At 40.0% G+C, this 19,445-nt stretch overlaps 2 protein-coding genes and 1 non-coding gene across 5 annotated transcripts; all 3 read left to right on the top strand.

Annotated features, from left to right (window-relative positions):
* Positions 1-1,279: 1,279 nt before the first annotated feature.
* Positions 1,280-9,730, top strand: senp3b (SUMO specific peptidase 3b). Of its 3 annotated transcripts, none has more exons than XM_066681418.1 (11): positions 1,280-1,511; positions 2,442-3,170; positions 3,485-3,646; positions 4,139-4,250; positions 4,536-4,683; positions 4,812-4,859; positions 4,958-5,035; positions 6,113-6,250; positions 6,377-6,460; positions 8,593-8,643; positions 9,241-9,730. In XM_066681418.1, the coding sequence occupies exons 2-11, from the start codon at positions 2,480-2,482 to the stop codon at positions 9,349-9,351; spliced, it is 1,623 nt and encodes a 540-aa protein (XP_066537515.1). In that variant the 5' UTR covers positions 1,280-1,511; positions 2,442-2,479; the 3' UTR covers positions 9,352-9,730. The 3 variants fall into 3 exon arrangements, with proteins under 3 accessions (XP_066537515.1, XP_066537517.1, XP_066537516.1); XM_066681420.1 differs by lacking the exon at positions 1,280-1,511 and adding an exon at positions 1,583-1,708; XM_066681419.1 differs by lacking the exon at positions 1,280-1,511 and adding an exon at positions 1,753-2,069.
* Positions 9,731-12,204: 2,474 nt separating this feature from the next.
* eif4a1a (eukaryotic translation initiation factor 4A1A) lies at positions 12,205-19,445 on the top strand. Its single transcript, XM_066681567.1, has 11 exons — positions 12,205-12,277; positions 13,734-13,782; positions 13,932-14,064; positions 14,577-14,716; positions 15,067-15,235; positions 15,612-15,721; positions 16,059-16,202; positions 17,868-18,005; positions 18,255-18,344; positions 18,450-18,529; positions 18,712-19,445. Exons 1-11 carry the CDS (start codon positions 12,255-12,257, stop codon positions 18,854-18,856), a joined length of 1,221 nt encoding a protein of 406 aa, XP_066537664.1. The 5' UTR covers positions 12,205-12,254; the 3' UTR covers positions 18,857-19,445.
* Positions 15,292-15,429, top strand: LOC136707939 (small nucleolar RNA SNORD10). Its single transcript, XR_010804298.1, has one exon. It is a non-coding gene; the product is annotated as a small nucleolar RNA SNORD10 (small nucleolar RNA).

Here is a 19,445-nt window from a genome sequence, read left to right as displayed (position 1 = left end):
AGAGAGAGAGAGAGAGAGAGAGAGAGAGAGAGAGAGAGACAGAGAGTGAGAATCAGTATAAATATATACTGATAATTTATAAATGATTAGTTTCACCAGTTTAAGGGTTAATACCATAAGATTCAGATCTTCCTAAACATTGGTGAATACAATTGCTGGACAAGTAATCAATTAGTAATGTGTTGTAAAGAATTTGGAAAGAATTTAATTTTTGAAGTTAATTGATTTTGTCCTTTAGATTATTCAAAGCAAAATTATTAGGTCCTCCTGTGATCTAGGACTCACTATGAAATGAGAAACTGGGAGGTGGGTCCCTGGTAGACTACCTGGTAATGCCCAGTAGTAGTATTCAAGAATAAGCAGTAAAGTGCATCCATATTTTTATATATATTTTTTTACTTTTACCAAATATAACAGCAGTTTTGTTTAATGTCTGCCTCCTGTCACTTAAAAACTCATCTTCATGTAATCAGAATTACCTAATCTATGTGGTATAAAAGTAACTCTCCACATTCTCAGAGTGACCAGAGCCAGAAATGGTGTGTGGGGGGGCGCGACTACTGACGTGACCAATTAAATATTTACAAAGAAGGTTATCGACCAATAATGGCAGCTCTATAGTCAGATCGTCCAATCAGAAGATTTTAGGCTACTTCACCATGCCCCCTTCTCACTCAAGCGAACTAAGGGGGGGCGGGACTAGTTTGTGAATGAAACGCTTCTCGAAGTTCTATGTAAACTCTAGAAAAACAAAATGCCGGACGTTTGTGAAATTTCGGCCGGACATTTTTTTAGTCTAAAAAAAGAGGGTAAAAAAGGACGTCTGCTCACCCTACACATTCTCATTTATTCATCATGTTTCCACTATGAACTGCCTCCATCATTATTCACCATTTTGCTGCTTGCCCATCAATAGAAATTTTAATAGATTTATGAATCCTTAGCTGTCTGAAATGACATGTTTGTAACGCTACGGTTTCAAAGTGGAAATGTTCAGCCATTGTGTTGAATGCTTAGGTAAAACCCCACCACGCTGACATGTTAAGAAGGCATAAAACCTGATGTCACTAGACGATTCTTTAATATTACAAGAAAACGTATTGACCGACCATTGAATTCTTTATTAATTTAAATCTTTCAGTAACTGAACAGTGTTCATCCAGCTGTGGCCTTTGTCGCTACGACTCCGCATCACATTCCTGGGGAAGTGCAGCCCTAGTGTTCGCCGCTACGCGATAGATTAGACGGATAATCGGCCGTAAGTGGCCTAGTTGTAGGCGTAGTGCACTAGGGCGCGGATTGGAGCGCACTCGCTGTTGTGCGCACGCCGCGGGAGAGGTTCGCTGACGCAGAGAACCGAGTCGTCATGCCTTCGCCGAAAGAAAGCGACGGGACTCATTGATTGAGGCTGAAATTTCCGCGCTGCCAAATGTTTAAAACCCCGTAAACACACCGTAAACCGTGCAGCGACCTTGTGTCCCTTGATACTGATATAAACCTGCAGACGGACGGTGAGTGTTTCATCGAAGATAAAGTAAAACCCGGCGGAGGAGCGGTGTGTTAAAACCGAGTGTTCCGTTAGCGACACGGCTGGCTAATTTACACACTTCATCATCGTTAACACACAGAAGCTGAGAGCGGTCCGGGAGCTCGTATCAGAAATTAGTGGAATAACGAGACGCACATGACAACGGGACAGGAACAGAAGGTTACACACGAACACACCTTCAGAAGGCAGCTCACTGTGTTTATAAACACTGCTCCACCGAAGCTAAACGCTAACACGGACCTGTGGAGATTTTCGAGTGCTAATGCGAGAAAGAGCAGTGGGACGCAGTTTTGCAGATGCCATAATAATTTACCCAAAACTAGATGTTACAGCCTTAAAATGGTCGAAGTGTTTATTGTAAAATCCTCATTCAACTGATATGTCTTAGCATAGCATACGCTACGTTATTCATGTTAGCCATTACACATCCCACAGAGCTCGTTTAGTGATAGTTAGGACATTTTTAACATTTCTGAAACCTTCCCTCTTCAGATTTCATCGGAAACACAAACACTGAGGGGTACATTTTGTTTTGCAATATCATAGGAACGGGTAATTAATGTGGAACTAATGTAAACATGAATTTGCTCCAATTAGAAAAATCCCTTTAAAACAGCTGGCTTACTACTCTGCCATTCCTTTAGGGAAAGAGCCGAGGGAAAACTTTATTGGATCATATTTACCTTGTTTTTAATTAATTGTTAACACAGAAATGTTTTTTTTAAAGCTACCCGTTGCCTTTAATACCGGAGAGCCAGTATCCAGCAGTTATTTGATTACAGTTTTTGACAGTGAAATCAGTAAACTGGGTTGTGTAAAATATCTCCAGCATAATTATTGGCTTCTAGTATTATGCACCTGTATTTCATTAAACTGTATGATGCTTTTCCAGACGGCAAGCTGGCGCAAGTAGCAGGGTGCCCGTGGACCATGAGAGACAGCGGGGCAAGCCTGGCTCATAATCGCTGGCAGGGCGAACTCTCATTGACTGTGAGCCACGAGGACACTCCTGAGGGAATGGCAGGAGGACATCTGCTGGGACCTGATTCTCCTCAAAACACCCAAAGTGCCATGCAATTAAAACTGAGCCAGAAGGAAAGGGTCTGGACCGGAGAATACATAGAACCGGATGAAATAGATGAAGAGGACATGGAGGAAGAGGAGGAGGAGGAGGAATTGGATGAAGACCAGATGGACGAGAGTGAAGAGATTAATTCTGAATGTGCGCCGGTAGAAGAGGAGGATACTGTAGAGGACTGGGGTGTCCCATATGAATCCTTGTCACAAGTACAGCAATGTCAGAACCTGTTGCCTGTGGATGAGGAGCAGCCCAAAAATGAAGCCAAGGACTTTACTGAGAGCCCTCTGCGGGCTCGTCTGCAAGGGCTTAGGCAGCAGAGGCTGAAGCGGTGGAAGAGGCTTCGTGCCTGCATGGGGCTGCGGTTCCGGCTCGCTCACACATGGAAGACTTGGAGGCAGCGTGCTCAGTGGGTGGGCTCACTGGGGAACAGGAGGGTGAGACGGTGGCGTCAATACAGTCTGTATACAGGCAGACAGAGACAGGACTCTGCCCTCAGAAGCTCAAGATTGGCAGTGCAGAATGCAAATAATAATGACACAGGTAAGAATCAGCAGTGTTGGCTGTCTGGTTCCTGATATAGTTATTGTTGATATACTGATTGGGTTAAATATGCAATTCTAAGAAAAAACCCTTAAATGACTTAATATAGACTAAATAATTTTCTTTTTAAAAATTGCAATTGAAAAGACCAAACATTACAACCATATTTAGAAGACACAGTATTTTTAAGAATGTAATTTTTTTGGGAAGCACTGGGATGTTTTCTAGTGTGACAGTTGGCAGATGATTTTTCATTTCATATCGAGCTGCAAGTAATATCTGATGATTTTTTTTCCTGTCCCATCTGTCCTCAGAGGCTCCATTTGGTGACTTGAATGGTTATGGCATTTCACAGTCCAGCTTAGTAACTGGTGTTGGGAAAACTGAAGGGTGGAATTTCCCCTCAATGCTTGAGAAACCAATCAAGCAGAAGGTGGATGTGGCTCTCACTGAAGAGCATGTGGCTTGTGTCCAAGGTAAAAAAAAAAATAGTAATAATAAATAAAAATTTTTTTTTTTTTTTTTACAAAGTCAGTTATTTTTAAGAATAGTAAAATGTCAGCAAACAAATGTCACTCTATCATCCCCCCAACTACACTTAACTGAGCAATTTATACAATAGCACTATATAATCAAAGTAAACACTTTATAGACATTCTCTCTCTTCTGTAGTTTATGACAAAGTGATAACTCAGACATTGCAGGTGGAAAACATGGCGATAATTATCATTTGTCATTTTGGATATCATCAGTGTACAATGACTAGTTGAAGAGAGCATTATTAGTCCTAGTTTGGGAATCCAGAAATTAAACTCTGTACATTTATATCCATACCAGTTCCACATTTTAGTTCCAAAAAGACTCCCATGTTGTAATTTATTTTGATAAGGTAGTACATTGATGTTTGTCAGCAGCAAAAAAAAAAAAAGACATTAATGTGTATTGCCTATACACTTTGTTTATCTTAGGTATTTTGGATGAGTCTCTCCATAAATATGGCAGTCTTATTCCTATACATGCTGATGATATTATAGAGCAATTGCAGGAGATTTTCAATGAGAATTTCTCCCAGCCTCACAGGTACAGTCTTATGACTTCTTGTTGTTAAATAGTTATGAGCATTTTTCTGGTCTGTTGGTGCATTCACAAGGACAAATCGCTAATATTTGATTAAACAAAACCAATATTGTTTTTGTTCTGAAGAAAACACATTCATATGGTGTGAATGTAACACAGAGACATTGTAACATAGACGTGTCCTGTGAATTTGAATCCATGTTACAGTTTTATTTGTTGTATTAAGCAGAAAATCCACTCTAACACCCAAAAAACTTTAATAAAATTATTTGTGATTGCGTTGTTCAGGAAGTTAGAAGTGCAACAGATAATTCAATCCTACCAACGTTCGCCGGGTACAAGCATGGTTCGTGGGTTCAGTGTAAACTACAAGCGTCATGTCCTCACAATGGATGATCTTAGCACCTTATATGGACAGAACTGGCTTAATGACCAGGTACAGTTTGATTAAATATAATCATAATGATTTAATAATGTGAATTTATGATCTACTTATTTATGTTAATTCTTGTAATTTCCTTATCAACCCCATCTTATATCTGATGTGCTCAACTCTCTCATCAGATCATGAACATGTATGGAGACCTTGTAATGGATTCAGTGCCTGACAAGGTGATGATAAGTTTAATTCTGCCACTGGTGTTAGTTTTTAGTATACATACTGATGTAAATGTAATGATCTCTATGTATTTCTTCTCCATGTGTTTTAGGTTCACTTCTTCAACAGCTTCTTTTATGACAAGCTGAGAACTAAGGGTTATGATGGAGTTAAACGGTGGACAAAAAATGTAAGACATTACCTTTATTCTTACTTACGACTGTAGCATATCACAACTGTCGGAATTAAAAACTAGTATCTCCCAAAATAATTTGTTCATTCATCATGAAGTTTTACCACAAAAGGAAGGGCAGCTCATTCATTGTCTGTAAACACTTATCCAGTTTAGGATCGCAGTGCGTCTAGGACACACTCTGAATCATTTGGCGAAAGGCAGGAACACACCCTGGACAGGGCCTCAGTCCATCACAGGGCAACACACACTCGCACTCATGCTAATGGACAATTTTTCCAAGTTCCCAGTCCATCTACCAGCGTGTGTTTTTGGGCTGTGGAAGGAAACCGGAGCACCCAGAGGAAACCAACACAGATACAGGGAGAACACACCTCACAGACAGCCCGGTGCTTAGGGCTGTCACTGTGAAAGAATTTCCTGTGCTGTGTTTTATTGTGGCTCAGCAATGCGATATGCGATATTACCGTCCCAAATTACATAATTCATCCTGATTCTAGTTCTACACTCCCCACCGTCACCTGGAACAGGCCTGAACTGTGCCTTTTGAGGCTGCTCTATGACTCTGTGCTGGAGGAGGCAGTTGGCCTTCGATAGTTGGATTATAGGTAGCTAGTTGAGAGCTCAGATTTGGATTTCTCAGATTTGCATATTGCCTGGTCGGAATTGCCTGGCTCTCCCTTTTCATTTGGTCGAAAGTCAAACTGTTCCTAAACTGGCAAAGCTGCATTTGGGTTTGCAACTAGGATTGCTACCATTGTGTCCATTTTGTAAAACAAAGACCTTTTCGATGCCAATAGTTGTGACAAATTACACTCTTAACCCTTTACACTTTTTTAAATCTAATTTATTTAACATTTATTACACACACACACACACACACACCAAAACCAAAGTGTAAAACAAGAAAGACATTGTGGTGGAGATGGTTTTTGCCATTCCTTGCAGTTAGCTGGTCAAATGCGTGGTTTACCATATTGCGGTTATTGCGATTGCAATCACTGTGTTATACTTGGGTATGCTTACATTAAACTTTTTTTTTTTTTTTTTTTTTTTTGGTACATTCTAATTCAGGTTGACATCTTCAGCAAGGATCTACTCTTGATTCCAATTCATTTGGAAGTTCATTGGTCTCTAGTATCCGTGGACATTAAGCAGCGTACCATCACCTACTTTGACTCCCAGCGAACTCTTAATCGTCGCTGTCCCAAGGTCAGGAATTTTCTTATGTCAGAAAACGGTTCATTTATCCTCATGGATTTAGCACAAAATGGAATTAAAGTTTAGTGTGCTCTTTCAAACTAGATATTGTCTCCTTTTCCCATATTTCCCATATAGCATATTTTTAAGTACCTCCAGGCAGAAGCGATCATAAAACACCAGAGAGATTTCCTCACAGGGTGGAGAGGCTTTTTCAAAATGGTGAGTTGCATTTGTTTAAAACTTGACCAGTGACCACAAATGTCTACTTAAGTAAATTTCAGATGACTGTACATTATCTGCTTTGTTTACAATAGTTTGTGTATTTTATATGTTACTAGCTAATAGAAATGTAATACCGATTCTAGGGACATTAATTACACTGAACAGTGGTGTCTTGTGTATGAAAAGCCTGCTGGGGAACAGTAAAAAGTGTATGAGCAGCATCTGAATGAAACTACACACAATAGATATAGGACACATTTCACACTACAATGACATGTATTAAAGCACTGGAAAAAAGAATCGTAAATGTAAGGCTTGTGTGTGTAGTACACAGAGCACGCCAGTGAAAGCATTAACTTATCAGAGTTTAGTGCTGTGTGTGGAGGACTGGTACGCCCTAAGGAGGAAATGAGAGAGGATGTGAATGAAACAAATATTACCTAGTTTAATAATGTTGAATGATCTAGTGACCTGTGTAGAGCCTCAGTGTTGTGTGTGTGACTGTGTTCATTGTGTGATTAGGTTTTATAAACATTTTTTATGTGTAAGTCTTTCATTTCTGATTGGCTGCTCTCAGTGTAGTGCCAGCATGATAGAGAAAGCTCTATGGGGCCAAACCCACACTCATTAAATGAAGAAAGCTAGAATTACAGGTCTTTACAAAACAGGTACAGGAATACATTGTGATATCTAATGGCCAGTTCTGACGTTTTTTAGATTTCAAACAAAGTCAAAGTCTTCTTTATTGTCAATACATATTACATGTACGAAGTCTCTGATCTCTTGATTATGTTGTGCACTTCTTCACAGTGAAATGGCCCTGATTCTGAACACAGTTTTTGTAAACGCATTAATGTTATAATGCAGGAAATATCATAGTTTCTAAAGATGTTTTTATTCTGGGCATTTGCATATCATCATAATGTAAGTCGATAAATTCTGGGCTACTCGAGCTCAACCCAGAATATTGGATGAGAGTCCATCATTTTAAATAGCTCAATCCAATGCTGGGAGCTTTTTGTTCTTCTAGGCATACACTTGTCTTGTGTGACTGCTATAGAGCATCCCATTCTACTGGTAATGCTTTTTTGTTGAGAATGTATAGGTGATGCAGAATGGAAGACATGTCACAAAGACTGCACATTAATGTAGTTAAGTTCTGGATGTTTGCTTAGGATTGGGGGTAGGTTTAGTCTAGTAACCTGCAGCCTTTAAAGGCTAAGCACCACTTAATGGATCTCCATGAATATTTCACATTATTTTAGTTACTGACATATATAAGTATGAATTAAAATGAAAATAGCAGCTTAATTTGCTTTAAAACTGACAATTTTATTAAATTGACGGAAAAACCAGAGCTCGCTGCGGACATTCTTGAACGCAACCGTGACGTCACTGGTGTACAACAGCTGAACAACGCTGCGGTAAAACACCGTTATAATTGACTGTTATGACAGTGTCTAGCTAAATAACCAACATTATTCATGACAATAGCCTAGCAATAAGCTAAACTCAAATTTAGAGGTACCGTTATTCTTGTAAATGTGATCAAAGTCGAACTCAAATTCATCCGACACTATAAACCTCAGTAATGCAGCTACGTAGCCGAGTATAATCTGAGCCACCAAGTTTAGCAAGTCAAGCTAACGTTAACTAACACCAACTAAAACAGGCGAAGTAAGTGTACTTACCCTGTTTACATTCATGTTACAGAGGCTCTTGAACACCTTTCGTTGGTGTCCTTACGGAGTGAGCGGATGGTCCTTTCCAAAGTGCCCGTTTAAAATTGACAAATTTAGTCCATTTTCTGGATATTTTGGGATCTTTGGGCCATTTGTTCACAGATGTCCCACTGTACATTGAATTTTTGCAGCCAAAAACCACAATTTTTCGTCATTTTGCATTAAATTAAGTGTAACTTCTAGAGTTGTTGGTAACGGTCTTTTAAACCTTATTCCTTGAATTACTAAGAAATAACATGTTTTCTGACCATCAATAAACACAGGTTAGGAACTCAAATTCCAATGTATTTATTTGTTTGAAACTTTCATAGAGCTGGTACTTAGCCTTTAAAATAATGGGAAGTACCTTTACGAAGTAAACTGAAGGTGATTTTGTTTGTGTTTCAGAATGTAGGGAGGCAAAACAATGACAGCGACTGTGGGGCATTTGTGCTTCAGGTGAGTTAAAAAAACATGTCATTTGTGAAGATTTCTGTTATTGGGACATGTTGGGCAGCCGTGACCTAATAGTTAGAGGACAGGGCTTGGTACCGGAGGGTTGCTGGTTTGATCCCTGTGACTATCAGAGACATTCATCGCTGAGGGGCCATTGAGTAAAAGGCACCCAACACCCAAAACACTGCCCGCTGTGCTAAAATCTATAGTTTTGATTTGAAAAGGAAAGGATGCATATCATAGCTGTCCCAAAAAAATATATCTGTAAAATAGTAACTTTATTGAAAAAGGAAAAAAAAATCATTTTTAACTTTTTAATGGAAGTCAATCTGAAAATGATTTTATTACAACTATTTTTGGAGCATTTCTATTGTTCCATTCATCATGAGATTTTTACACAATGTGAAGGGCAGCTGATAAGTCCAAGTCATGTAGTAAACTAAAAATGCACAAAAATGAAGATGCATGTTTTCTTTGAACAATATAGATATTTAAAAAATTTATTTATTTACAGGTGTAATAACTTTGAGTTTGAGTTTAATTACAGTCACTTACACAGCAGTATTGACTGACTGAATGAATCTGTCTTTTGTGTTCTAGTACTGCAAGTGTCTGGCATTGGGACAGCCCTTTAGCTTCAGTCAGCAAGACATGCCTAAACTGAGGAGAATCATGTACAAAGAGCTTTGTCACTGCAAGCTTTCACTGTGATATTGGTCTAGAGGCAGTACAACCAGAGGAGTGTTTTTAAAAAAAAAAAATAAAAAAATCTGGAACTTCCGTCTGTGCTAATGAAAGGACATTGCTGGACTTGCATTTTTAAACTCACATTTTATTTTTGTTTTGTATCAGTGTTATTTTGTTGTGTTGTCCTTGGCCAATGTCTTTTCTAATGGCTGCTTTGATTAAAGTTGGAATTTTGGGAGCCATTTTGGACTCTGGAAGGAGGCTTCCACAGTGTTTTTGATTATTTTCTCTCCATCTGTAAAGGTGGCAAAGCTTTTATTAAGTGTGGGGAAGTGTCATGTTATTCAAATGTGCAAGTGTAATCATATTTCACTTTTGTTTTTCAATAAACCATGCTTTAAGGAAACTAATGAGTGGGTTTGGTCCTATTAGTTGTCAGTCAAAAACCATGAGTGGCTTATAAATATTAGTGTGGGAAAAGTATGAAGTTTTGTTGATTTCTCCTGTCTTTGACTGTAATAGTTATGACAAGATCTGGAATACAATGTCTTTACAACATGTATCAGTTTATAAAGTAATCTATGTTTGTTTCCTTTCAATATTTATTTCCATGCAAACTGACCAGTGATTAACAGTTAGTTGAATTGTGTGTATCTTGCTAGCTTAAATGTCTTTTATACACTTGGCTACAAATGTGTAGTCTGCAATTTCAAAGATGGCTTGTGAAATAATGTTGCAAAGTTGCATATTTCCATTCATATCTCTTATTTATGACCTAAGAACTAGTTAAAAGCTGATCTAGAAATGTTAACTCGTTGCTGTTTATTGTTAGATACAAATGATCTCAGTGGGTTTTATTAAGGTACTACATTGGAAAGCTTTTCTTCCTACAAATTCAAATTAAGCCATTACAGTATATACTGTACTGTGAACTGAATAATCCCTGGATTAGTAACACTTAATGGTGGTGGACATCCTCCATACGCAACTCGACCCATGCCCGTTGCAGCAGTTCTGTTAGTTGGTGGACATTTTGCAGATGAATGGGAGTGGGTTGTACATCCCGTTCCAGCATATCCCAAACGTTGAATCTGGGTTGCCGTCAGGCAGGTTTTGGGGTTAAGGCAGCCTGGAGAATTCATTGTTGTGTTTCTCAAACCATCAAGCCTGATGACATGGGGCATATTCCTGATGAAAAACTGCAGTGTTGTCAGGAAAGACCTCCTGATGATTTTGGTGCAAATGGTCTGCTAACAGGTCCCTGTAGTGTTCACCATTCGAGGACGGTTGTAGGATGATTGTCTTGGGGTGAACACTATATAGGGTGACCAGATCTGAGATGGTGAAAAAGAGGACACGTCTCCGGGTGGGGGGTGGATGGACGACTACTGACGTGCAGACTGACCAATTAAATGTTTACAGAGAATGTTACCGACCAATAACGGTAGCTCTACAGTAAGAATCTGCAATCAGAAGATTTTAGGCTACTTCACCACGCCCCCTTCTCACTCAGGCGAAGCAAACGGAGTAGGGGAGGGCGGGAGTAGTTTGTGAACAAAACGCTTCTCTAGAAAAACAATATCCCAGATATTCCGCCCGGACATTTTATTTTAAAGTCTAAAAAAGAGGACATGTCCGCTTAAAAGAGGACGTCTGGTCATCCTATATATATACAGGAGGTCCTCGGGTTACGTCAGTCCCGAGTTACGATGTTTCGTGGTTACGACACATCTCCCATTTACTGTATAAAGCCTTGTTTCGACTTAAGTGGTTTTGCGTCGTAAACGTCGTAGCGCGAACTTCGTGTTTGGTGTGCGCGGCGGAAGAATACACGGTTATGCGGCTCGGGACCGAAGTGTTTTTTGATAATTACTGTGTTAGGATAGGATAAGTGCTTACAGTACGTTATTTACGTACAGTGTGTACTTAAGTTCCGACTTACACCGAAAAACGGTTTACGACGCGACGTAGGAACGGATCAACGTCGTAAGTCGAGGACCCCGTGTATATATAAAAACATTATTAAGTAAAATTTGCATACTGATTGCCACATCGCTGCAACCAGAAGATTCTTAACAGGAAACGGGACTCAATGTCCAAGCCACCGTTTTCCGTGGGTCCAGAGTCAGTGTACTCATTTCTTTGGTCCATGTGTGGCGTTGGTTGCGATGATGAATGGTAAACAGTGACACACGTGTTGGTCTATGGCTGTTGTACCCTGGTCAATATGTGGTCATGGCCGGAATTGGCTGTGCTTGTGGATATTGTAATGGTGTGTGAGGCGGTTGTACCATTCGCGACACTCGCCTTTCGAATCAACCACGTGTAGCTGGTCACTGTGTGACCTTAGGGTGCATATATTTTTAAGGTTCCTCCACCCTTTGTACACATGATACCGTGGCCTGGGGACTGCCATGAAGTGCATTTGTTGCTGGCACCAAAACATCAGGACTCCAACTGTCTGTCCGAGGTCAAACTCGCCCAAGTCGCTCCATTTACCCGTTGCTGGAAAATGCTGAATTTGTGCTGTGTGCAGAGGAAGGCATCAACTTGAGAGCCGGCGGTGACGTAACCACACATTGTGGGCAGTTCATCGTGATCAAATGTCACCTGCCAGTTGTTCCTAATCCAGTGATCTTTCACTGTACAAGTATACTTTATACATTATATTTTTTCTTAAGTCTTACAGTTACGAAACAGCGATGATGTAGTCAGAATGTGACTCACGCTCTGCTCTGACGTCAAACGTAGGGTGGAGGTGTGGGCGTTGCCCTGGCGTTGTCACGTGATTTTCTTTAACCTATGAAATTTCACTGTAGGGAATCTAAATATGAATTGACAGTGCCCTTGTCCAATCAGGATCAGTGCGGCCTGCGTTGCTCCCACGTATTTAACACATTTCCGCCGTTGAGCAGTTCTTTGTGATAATGTCGGCTGAACATGAGGATAGGTAAGTGAGGGGAAACTGTGGCATCTGGGGTTGAATAAGATTTGTGGTTGAAATGTAAAAGGTATATTTTTGTGTATGTTGTAGTTAGTCGACATGTGGGTTCGGGCTAAACATTACGGCGTTTTAAGTTTAAAAAAATGGGCTAACGGTTAAACCTCGTGGCGCGTTGAATTGTATTTCTAACACGAAACGCGAGTTTTTAAAAGTAAATCTTTTTGGATTTAGCATATTGTATCATGTATAAATCGATCAAACATTTGAAGTTTATGTTTTCCAAGTTTTCTGCCGCTATTTGTAGAAATGCCGGCTCCTGCGGAACAACGTGATTGGGCTTCGTTACCGGCTACAGGCCGCACATGGCGCTGCGTCCTCTGTTAAACGCTATTAGAAATCTTAGATTTTGTAGTTTGTTTTTTCTTTTTCTTCTTTTTAATCGGGAGTATTTTATGTTTCTGTTCTAACTGGTTCAGTAAATCAAACTGCTTGGGTGTTTTCGTCATTTCTCGTCGTGATTGCAGTAACGTCGAGAAGGAGCGAGACACATGGCCTAATGTCGGACAATGGAGGAGCCGGTTTCGGGAAGAACAGGCCGTAGCCCTGCTCTGTTACTGGAGCTTAAACGTCTAAAAACGCTCTTTACTACACGTTCATCTGCGTAATCTTCGGTTCTGTCTTTTTAAAAACCCAATTTACGGGCGTCTCTTAGAAATCTTTCTATTATCTCGAAATAAACGGCTAATAACCGTTTATACATCATACAGGACTAAAATAAACACTACGTTGTTGTCACAGTAGGACTTTCTTAAGATTTTCATGTATATTTGCGCTGAATTACTCGATGTCCTCGCCCAGATCAGCTCGGGGAGGGTCTCGAATGGCTCCCTGTTCCCTGCGTAGTGTAGTCGAGGGGGTGATGAGTCTACATCCTACTGCCATAAAATGCGCAAAATGTTTAAGAATTGAGCCTTTACTCTTTTACAAATAAGTGGAAGAGATGATTAATCAAGGCGGATAAAAAGGTAGTTAGTCGCAGAGACCGCTTTAATGACCTCTTTAGTGCACTAGGTAGTGAGCGGGAAGCCATTTGAGATGAAGCCTCTGAAGCGCGAGGGCAAAGATGGCGCCCTCCAAAGCCTTTCTCTCAGAAGACTGCGACGTGTCTGGCGGCGTCCGCTCCCCTCCATCTTAAATCTCCCCACAGCTCTCTGATGGAATCATGGCTTCTTGGAGAAGATCTGACTTTAAATTCTAGTACACAAAACAAGAGTCTCCATAGACTGCTGCTTGCAACGTATAAAAATTAAATAAGGGAACGTAGTTAAATGGTAAAAAGAATAGATAATTTCCCCTAATTTTTATTTAGTGGAAATGTTTAGATGACATTGCTTATGCTTTTAATTAGTCCTGATTTTTCATTACAAGGCACTGTGTTAAAGATGGCTTGATGTGTTTTCAGACCTAGAGACAATGGCCCCGAGGGCATGGAGCCAGATGGAGTCATTGAGGTGAGTTCTGTTGCAGTACATGCTGTCTAGGCCCTTCTGCCTGTTTAACTGGATTTTCTTTTTTAATAGCAATTTGTCTCCGGCCAAGTCATTAAAAAATTGGTTAATAAGCATCTAGCATTACTGACTAATGTGCTTTCACTCTGCAGGGCAACTGGAAGGAAATTGTCGATAGTTTCGATGACATGAACCTCCGCGAGAATCTTCTCAGGGGAATCTATGCCTATGGTTTTGAGAAACCTTCTGCTATTCAGCAGAGGGCCATTCTCCCTTGTATCAAGGGTGAGTAAATAGCACTATATTGGTTTGCTTTGGTCAGCTGGGTTCAGAATTCTTAACCCATTCTATGGTTATCTGACAAATAATGACTAATAATAATAATGACTAAGACAAATAATCTATTCTTTATTTAATGTTACAGACAGTCCTGCTCAAACTTAGCTTGGTGAATTTTTTTGATGCTTAATTAAAAAAAGATAATTGAATGTAAAATATTGCTTCAAAAATAACACTTTTTGTTCTAAAATGTAAAGCCTCTTAAGGCAGTGTCATGTTTTTCATTTCGCCACCCTTATCAACTGGGCAGGGCAATGCCTGCTAGTGGCAGATTCCTATATCTGTTAAGGGAAGAGCAAATGCAACCCATGTTCATCACAGTCTGTTCAAGTCCATGAGCGAATGACTGTTTCATGCTATGGGAACAGATTACTGAATTTTATTTTTTATTTTTCATCTTTTTCACAAAAGCTTTTGGTGATTTTTAAAATTGTCTTAATTTGATTCTTTCTTCATAGGGTATGATGTCATTGCACAGGCTCAGTCTGGCACCGGGAAGACAGCCACTTTTGCCATCTCCATTCTGCAGCAGATTGACATTGAGATGAAAGCAACCCAGGCTATGGTCCTGGCTCCCACCAGAGAACTTGCTCAACAAGTAAGAGCCAGTAATTAGCTTATTTTCAGGTACAGGAGTAGACTTGTCTGTCTTTGCAAGCAATGTGTAGACAGATTAATATAGATTTTCTAAAAGCTGTATTAATTTCCTTATCAACTGGACAAGGCAATGTCTTCTGTGGCGCATAGTTCTATATCTGATAAGGGTAAAGGGAATTAATCTTGTGTTCATCCCAGTCTACTCAGGACAATGAACTAAAGCCTGTTCCATGCTATGGGTACATAAAGGTTTAGATTCAGAAAATATTACTTAAAATTCAACTGGATCTGTTAAGTAAATTATTGTGGATTTTTTTTTAATGTCTGTCTTGCTACTTTGCCCTACCTTAGATCCAGAAAGTGGTGCTTGCCCTTGGAGATTACATGGGCGGTACATGCCACGCCTGTATTGGTGGGACCAACGTCCGTAATGAAGTGCAGAAACTGCAGGCAGATGTGCCACACATCGTGGTGGGGACCCCTGGACGGGTTTTTGACATGCTCAATAGACGGTATCTCTGTAAGCATCAATAACATCCATTAGCATTGCTGTCAGTAGAGAAAGGGTCTTCTATGTTGTAATGATGATCCCCATGCGTGTCAACTGACTCCGGAGCCCCCTGTGGCCTTTGGGCACTCCCTGGTGTTCTTCTGGGGATGTGCACTTGGCCACAGGTCTCTGGAGGCATGATCTGACTTTACAAACCTGAACACAGCACTGACCCTCTATTTTCATTCTGCACTGTATATGTCTGTATAGGCCCATCTAACTAGAGCTGCTTGAATAACACGTCTCATTATACCTTTAAATGTTTGTAGTACATCTCCCAGCTATATAGAATGAAGCGTTAAACATGAGTTTTTGTTTGTTTTTTTTTGTTTTTTTCTGCTGTCAGCTCCCAGACACATTAAGATGTTTGCGCTGGATGAAGCTGATGAGATGTTGAGCCGAGGATTCAAAGACCAAATTTATGAAATTTTCCAGAAGCTGTCATCTGACATTCAGGTAAAGGGGCTGAAGCAACTGAGTACTTGTAGATTAACAAATACAGAAGTATTTTGTCCGTAGCAGTGTTCGCCAAAGTTCCCTCTCCTCCCAGCTCTCTCTGCTGTGGATGGAATTAAGTTCTTTGGTATACAACATTTTTGCTGCTCTCCACCGTGACTGGGTTTCTTTGTCCCTTAAGCACGACTATAAAGCAGTAGACATGTGCTATATTTTTTTGTGGTGTGAAAACGTACTTTTCAGTAAATCTACATAAGGTGTTTGTTTGGACTTTGTTTTAATGTGAAGGATGTTATCGCTGTTGGATGGAATAAAGGACCTGAACATCTTCCTACAGGTTATTCTCCTGTCAGCTACCATGCCCCAGGAGGTGCTCGATGTCACTTCAAAGTTTATGCGGGACCCTGTGAGGATCCTGGTCAAGAAAGAGGAGCTGACCCTTGAGGGTATTCGTCAATTCTACATTAATGTGGAGAAGGAGGTGAAGATTTTTGTGATTGTCTTGTCATGTTTAGTTGTGTATAGCTTAAATTTAGTAAACTACTTATTAATGGATGTCATGTTCCTGGCTGACTGGAACATTATGGAGATACAAATGCGTAAACGTTAATCCACAAATCAAACAAGTCACACATATTTCACTATTCACAAATGAACACATCCCAATCTGTCTCACGGTCTGCAATTGGTACAATGCAGTTAAATTCATGAATTTTTTTTCACAGATATATCAGTTTTATGCAGAAGTACATTGGTTTACATTGCATCTATTTGTAAAGTTGATGTCTAGAATTTAAAATGAGTTTATACATTTTTAAACCTGCGTTTGAGGATCAAGTCACCTGTTTTCAGTCACGTGTATTGTTAATTTCCTCTTATGAGTTTTTGCATTTCACCTGATCCAAATACAAATGCAGCCTGATCCACAAATATGGCCAGCAGGCGAACAACCAACCGCTAGGTGGCACTGTTTTAGGACGTGTGGGGCCAACTTTAAATGGAGACGCTTTTGTGCTGCTTTTCATGTGGAAGTTCAAACAGCAGAACTTCCCTAATTTCACTGCAGACTAGGGTCTTTAAAATCATCATTTATTTGGACACAAAGCCGTGTTATTTATTGGGCTGATTTGATAAGAGATGGGATTAAGACGGGTGATTTTGTTAAAAACATGCTCTCCCGCCCCTCAGTGGGACGGAGGGGCAGATGCCCACAGCTCCTAAACAGAAAACGCACTTCTCATTGGTCATTATTTTAATTTTGGTCAATCAGTAGCCAGAGTTGGCTGTCTATCATTTACTGCAGCAATCAATGGAATCACAGTTCCGCCTACAGGGGGTTGTTTTGCTGCAGTCCTGAGTGCAACAGGTCAGTCCTGAAACACTGGGGAAAACAACAGTGCCACCTAGCGGTGGCTTGTTCGCCTGCTTGCCACATTTGTGGATCAGGCTGCATTTGTATTTGGATCGGGTGAAATGCGAAAGGAAAGTCTCAAATTCCAAAAACCTGAGAGGGAATGAACAAATGCACGACTTGATCTACATATGCAGATTCAATTCAACTTACAAATATGTTTTCAATTTGAGACTTTACAAATAAATGCGATGTAAATTTAAACAAATGTATTTTAACAAAATGATATCTATGAAAACCAAATTCATGAATTTTACTCATTGTACAAATTGCAGGCTGTGAAACACAGACTGGGATGTATTCGTTTGTGAACAGTGAAACGCTTGTGACTCGTTTCATTGTGGATTAACATTTTATGCATTGAGATTAATCTCTCCATACAATATGGTCTGTAGCGCTGTCATGATCAATGCCTGTTCAATGGTTCATCAGTGCTGAGTTTCTGAGCAGTGTCTTCTGGCATAATCGAGATCTAAGATTGGAAATGGCGCCATCTAGTGGAGCTTATCAATACATACCTTATACTAAAGACTGAATCAATTTTTCCAGTTTCTGTATTTAATCAGTGTTAGTCATACCAGTGATTTATGATTTATGAAGTTCAGGATCCGAATGATTTTTGTTTATATTACAGTTTAACTAGGAATCCTTAGTATCGTAGCTAAGTCCACTTAGCACTGCTAGACCAGTGTTTAGATGACACAAACCGATAATCTCAATTTGTCCTTGTTTCAGGAGTGGAAGTTGGACACACTCTGTGACTTGTATGAGACTTTAACCATTACACAGGCTGTCATTTTCATCAATACTCGCAGGAAGGTCGATTGGCTGACTGAGAAGATGCATGCTAGAGACTTCACTGTCTCTGCCTTGGTGAGTGCACTATCTGAACCTTGAAACTTTCTACCCTTTCCAACTGGGCAAGGCTGTGTCAGTCAGTGGCACAGAGTCCTATATCTGGTAGGGGGAGAGAAAACGTACAGCCCGTATTCATCCCAGTCTTCTCAGTACAGTGAGCTAAAGACTGTTTCATGCTATGGGCACAGGATTCTTAATTGTGAAAATGAACTTTAATCATTTATAGTCAGCTGAACTAGTATTAACACTCTCAACTTTTTACAGCATGGAGACATGGACCAGAAGGAGAGAGACTTAATCATGAAGGAATTTCGCTCTGGATCCAGTCGTGTCCTCATCACCACTGATCTGCTGGTGAGTTGCTGCTGATATCCGTAGAAGATACTTCATACACTTGAAGCTTTAGCTTAAGCTGGACCTTCATGTACACTTGATTAATTTTTTTTTTCTGCCCATTAGGCTCGAGGCATTGATGTGCAACAGGTTTCCCTGGTTATCAACTATGACCTTCCTACAAACAGGGAGAATTACATCCACAGGTATGTATCTTTTTCTCTGAATTAGTGAAGTTGCTATGGCATAATAGCAGTAGTTTGAGAGTTGCTCAACATTTGAGGCCAAATCTCTGGCTGAACAGTCTTATTGCTGTGTCTATTTTTTGGAGTGACTACATTTGAATTCCAAGATGTACCATAATTCTAACACACTTTAATCTCTTTAGGATTGGGCGCGGTGGCCGTTTTGGCAGGAAAGGCGTTGCAATCAATATGGTGACAGAAGATGACAAGCGCACACTTCGGGACATTGAGACCTTCTACAACACCACTGTGGAGGAGATGCCCATGAATGTGGCTGACTTGATCTAAAACTTCCCACTCCTATCCACATTCCCAGAGTTCCTGTTTTTTGGACTTGTACTTTATCCCCTTTCTGTAATTTCAGTCTAACACCCAGAGATCACTTACTCTATACCTGTTCAAAGCAAAACATGATAATTTGCAATGTTTTTCAAAACGTAATGTTTTTAGGATTGGAGATGATGGGAATAAGCCTTGCACGTTGAAGCTGTTCCATAAACGAGGTGTGCCATCTACAATTTTAAAGTGAGCCATGCAGGGCAACATTCTTTTTGACAAAAAATTCTTGGCACTAAATGGCTGAAGTGGACCTTATTGACTTTTCGTTTTGCTATAAATTGTGGTTGCTCTTAGTTTATTAAAGTTATCATGTTTACAGCACAGTACTAGATCTGAGCCCCTCTTACTTAGCTGGGTGTTCTGATATGAATCCATTATGTATTCCCAGTATTAACTGTGTTTTTGGGCAAGGAAATGTTGGGCCTTTAATTTTTTTTTAATTTATTTTCTTTATTTTTTGTTACTCCACTTCCTGCGCTCCATTATGTAAACCAGAACACGGCTGCAATGATAAATCAATAACTGTTATTACCAAACT

The sequence above is a fragment of the Hoplias malabaricus genome, chromosome 9, assembly GCF_029633855.1.
Source record: "Hoplias malabaricus isolate fHopMal1 chromosome 9, fHopMal1.hap1, whole genome shotgun sequence".
In the NCBI taxonomy this organism is placed as follows: domain Eukaryota; kingdom Metazoa; phylum Chordata; class Actinopteri; order Characiformes; family Erythrinidae; genus Hoplias; species Hoplias malabaricus.
Note: the sequence above shows the minus strand (reverse complement) of the source record. Positions and strands in the feature narration are given on the sequence as shown.

Coding starts and splice junctions, on each gene's coding strand:
- senp3b (XM_066681418.1), top strand. CDS start 2,480: ATGAGAGACAGCGGGGCAAGCCTGGCTCATAATCGCTGGCAGGGCGAA. Junction 4,684..4,811: donor AGAACTGGCTTAATGACCAG/GTACAGTTTGAT, acceptor CTCTCTCATCAG/ATCATGAACATGTATGGAGA. Junction 5,036..6,112: donor TTAAACGGTGGACAAAAAAT/GTAAGACATTAC, acceptor ATTCTAATTCAG/GTTGACATCTTCAGCAAGGA.
- eif4a1a (XM_066681567.1), top strand. CDS start 12,255: ATGTCGGCTGAACATGAGGATAG. Junction 12,278..13,733: donor TCGGCTGAACATGAGGATAG/GTAAGTGAGGGG, acceptor ATGTGTTTTCAG/ACCTAGAGACAATGGCCCCG. Junction 16,203..17,867: donor ACATTAATGTGGAGAAGGAG/GTGAAGATTTTT, acceptor TCCTTGTTTCAG/GAGTGGAAGTTGGACACACT.